At 42.0% G+C, this 3,089-nt stretch overlaps 1 protein-coding gene across 3 annotated transcripts in view; it reads left to right on the plus strand.

Annotated features, from left to right (window-relative positions):
* Larp4b (La ribonucleoprotein domain family, member 4B) overlaps positions 1-3,089 on the plus strand; it is a 48,233-nt gene that overhangs the window by 14,136 nt on the left and 31,008 nt on the right. For all 3 annotated transcript variants that reach the window (XM_013009357.1, XM_013009360.1, XM_013009359.1), the window contains 2 exons: positions 1,174-1,321; positions 1,534-1,674. In XM_013009357.1, coding sequence (XP_012864811.1) covers positions 1,174-1,321; positions 1,534-1,674 — 289 coding nt within the window. The remainder of the gene's footprint in view (positions 1-1,173; positions 1,322-1,533; positions 1,675-3,089) is intronic.

Raw genomic sequence — 3,089 nt, forward strand, 5'->3', positions numbered from 1 at the left:
AAAAAAAAAAAAAAAAATGACATCAGAAAAATTAGCTGAGAGGATTCGATGTTGTGGGGGTGGTTGAGGGGATTTTGTGCAGAGTCCAGGCTTAGATTTGATGCCATTTCCTTTCTCTGGGCTTGTTCGCCCACAGCTGGAACTTTTCCACTTGAGCCACACTTCTAATCTGGCTGTTTTGCTAGTTAATTGCAGATGGAGTCTCTCAAACTTCACCTTCCAATTGCATTCCTCCAGATCTCATCTTAGTGAACAGTAGGATTTCAGGCACCAGTACTTGACTTGTTAAAGGTTTTTGTTTGATTGATTAGTTGGTTGTTCAGTTAGGTGGGTTAGTACTTAGGCTTCAACTCAAGGCTTCATGCTCTTGCTTAGCTTTTTCCCCTCAAGGCTGGCATCCTACCATTGAGCCATACTCTCATGATCACCTTTTTTTTTTTTTTCTGTTAATTGGAGATAAGACTATTGGCAGATTTGTCTGCTGGGGTTGCTTTGAGCTTTAATCCTAAAACTTAGCCTTCTGAGTAGTAGGATTATAGGTATGAGCCACCACTGCCCCATTTATTGAAAGTTTTTAGGGTATGTTAGGAAAGACCACAATTCCTAGAGAAAATAAAGGAGTGAGCCACAAAGATATCTGTAATGAGTATGTGAACAAGCAGGATAGGAGCGACAGATGCCAGCAGATTTAGAAACAGAAGAGGTTTGATGACCAGAAGGGAGTAAGTCCAAAGAGGTTGGGGTTACAAAAGAATGTTCCAGCTTTTACCTGACTGAATTGAGCAGCCATTGAAGGGAAGACTCCAGCATTTGAGCACAGGATTTCTGTAGTCTTAACTTGCTGAACATCCTTTCGTTGTGTTACAGTTAGTAAGACATTTAACTCCCCCTGAAGGCAGGGACAAGTCTGTCATTTGTAGCATGTAGAGAGCCTTGTACTAAATTAGGAGGAATTTCAGAATGTAAGAGCAAATTAGATGGGAGTTCTCACTGCATCACCCTGTGTTACTATTTTTAACTTTTTTTTTCATCCCAAAGGACTGTGTAATAGACTGGCTAAGCTTCTTTAGCCTAAATACTTTTAACATAGGTATGTTTTATTTAACTCTGTTAATAAAGTTGCTCATGATTGAAATTTAGATAAAAATATAAATACAAAATTTTTTCCCCCAGGTAACAACAACTAAGGTTTCAGAGCTAAATCCTAATGCAAAAGTATGGGGGACTCATCTGTTACACTTGGAAGCAAGTAATGCAGCTGTGGGTGTGAGTGCCACATGGGAGGAAGTTCCCAGCCATCATGCCGCGTGTGGCCCACAAGGTGAGCTCCTAGCCAGGCCATGACCGGGAGCAGCCCTCTTCTCAAGTCTGCCTTTGTTACTGTTTTAATCTTCCCCAAGTTACTGTTTCAAGTGTGTGTCCTGATCCAGTTAAGCCAATTGAATAATTTCAAATGTGAGGCTTATTTTTGTTATGTTTTAAGTGAAAGCTGTTCTTCTGATGTTGTCTCTTGGCATAAAATTGGAATTACAGGGTTGGATGCCAATGGAGATGGTGACAAAAGCCATGAGAATGCAGCATTGCCAGACTTACCAGAGTCCACTCAGACAGACATGAACACTTTGGCTCTGGAGCAGTCAGAATATGAACCTCTGCCTGAAAATAGTGAAACAGGTAAAGCTGTGTTAGCGACTCACTTATGTTTTTCCCTTTGAACTCAGGACCTTGTGCTTTGTCATGTATATGCCCCACCACTTGAGCCATGTCTCCAATTACCTGCTTTTTTTCCCTCCTGGCTGTCCTGATTCACATGTAGCGGGATGAAAGCCATCCCCATCTATTCATTGGTTGAGATGGGAGTCTTGCACATTCTTTGGTATAGGCTGGCCTCAAACCAGAATCTTCCCAGTCTCAGCCCCATGGCTAGCTACAATCATAGGCATGAACCACTACATGTCTTTTTCATAAAGAGCTAGATAAATCTTTCCCCTAAGAGTGTGAGTATGTGGGTATGTGGATGTGTTTCCTTCTAGTTTTCTTTTTTCTTTTTTTTTTGCGGGGGGGTCTGGTTGTGGGCTTGAACTCTGGGCCTGTATGCTGTCTCTCAGCTCTTCAGCTCAAGGCTGGCACTCTACCACTTGATCCACAATGCCACTTCCGGCTTTTTTTTTCCCTGCTTGGTGGTGCTGAGGAATCGAACCCAGGGTCTCAGGCATGCAAGGCAAGCGCTCTACCCCTGAGCCACCTTCCCAGCCCCTCCTAGTTTTCTTTAAACTTAGTCTTATGTAACTACAGAGATGAGGCCGTAAGGGTTGAGTAGTTTCAGAGATAACATTTAGTTAGAAGTAGAACATTGTTCATGAGGTGAAAAAGTGTCATTTAAGTCAAAGCTGGAGAATTAACATAGGAATCCAGAGTTTAAAAGGATGGATTGAATGATGGTGTGAAGGGCATTGAAGCCATATTGAAGAGTCTTAGAATCCAGGAGGATTTGAACTTTAACTACTATTGTTAGTGGGGTTAGTGACATGAAGATAGTTGAAGAATGTATTATTTTGCAGGGATATGGAAGAATGGCTTTGGAAAATGAAAGACTTAGAACAGATAACATAGGAGGCCTGGATAGTAGGCCAGTGTAGAAATGTTTATAGATAATAAGAAATTGATTGCTCACCTCTAATTTGTTTTCATCCATGCCTTTTCTTATTTATCTCCTTCCCTCAGCTCCTAACAACCACTGTTTCCTTTCCTGTCTCTCCTTTTCACAATACCATAGAATTGAAATCATACAGTATGTTGCCTTTACAAACTGGCTTCTTTTGTTCAGTAATACACATTAAAGGTCTTTCCATGTCTTCCCATGACTCATTTCTTTTTTTTCTTTTTTTCTTTTTGGGTCTGGTTGTGGGGCCTGAACTCCGGGCCTGGGTACTGTCCCTTAGCTCTTCAGCTCAAGGCTAGCACTCTACCACTTGAGCCACAGTGCCACTTCCGGCATTTTTCTTTTTGCTTATGTGGTGCTGAGGAATCAAACCCAGGGCCTCAGGCATGCAAGGCAAGCACTCTACCACTGAGCGACCTTCCCAGCC

The sequence above is a fragment of the Dipodomys ordii genome, unplaced genomic scaffold (genome assembly GCF_000151885.1).
Source record: "Dipodomys ordii isolate 6190 unplaced genomic scaffold, Dord_2.0 Scaffold9, whole genome shotgun sequence".
Taxonomy (NCBI): domain Eukaryota; kingdom Metazoa; phylum Chordata; class Mammalia; order Rodentia; family Heteromyidae; genus Dipodomys; species Dipodomys ordii.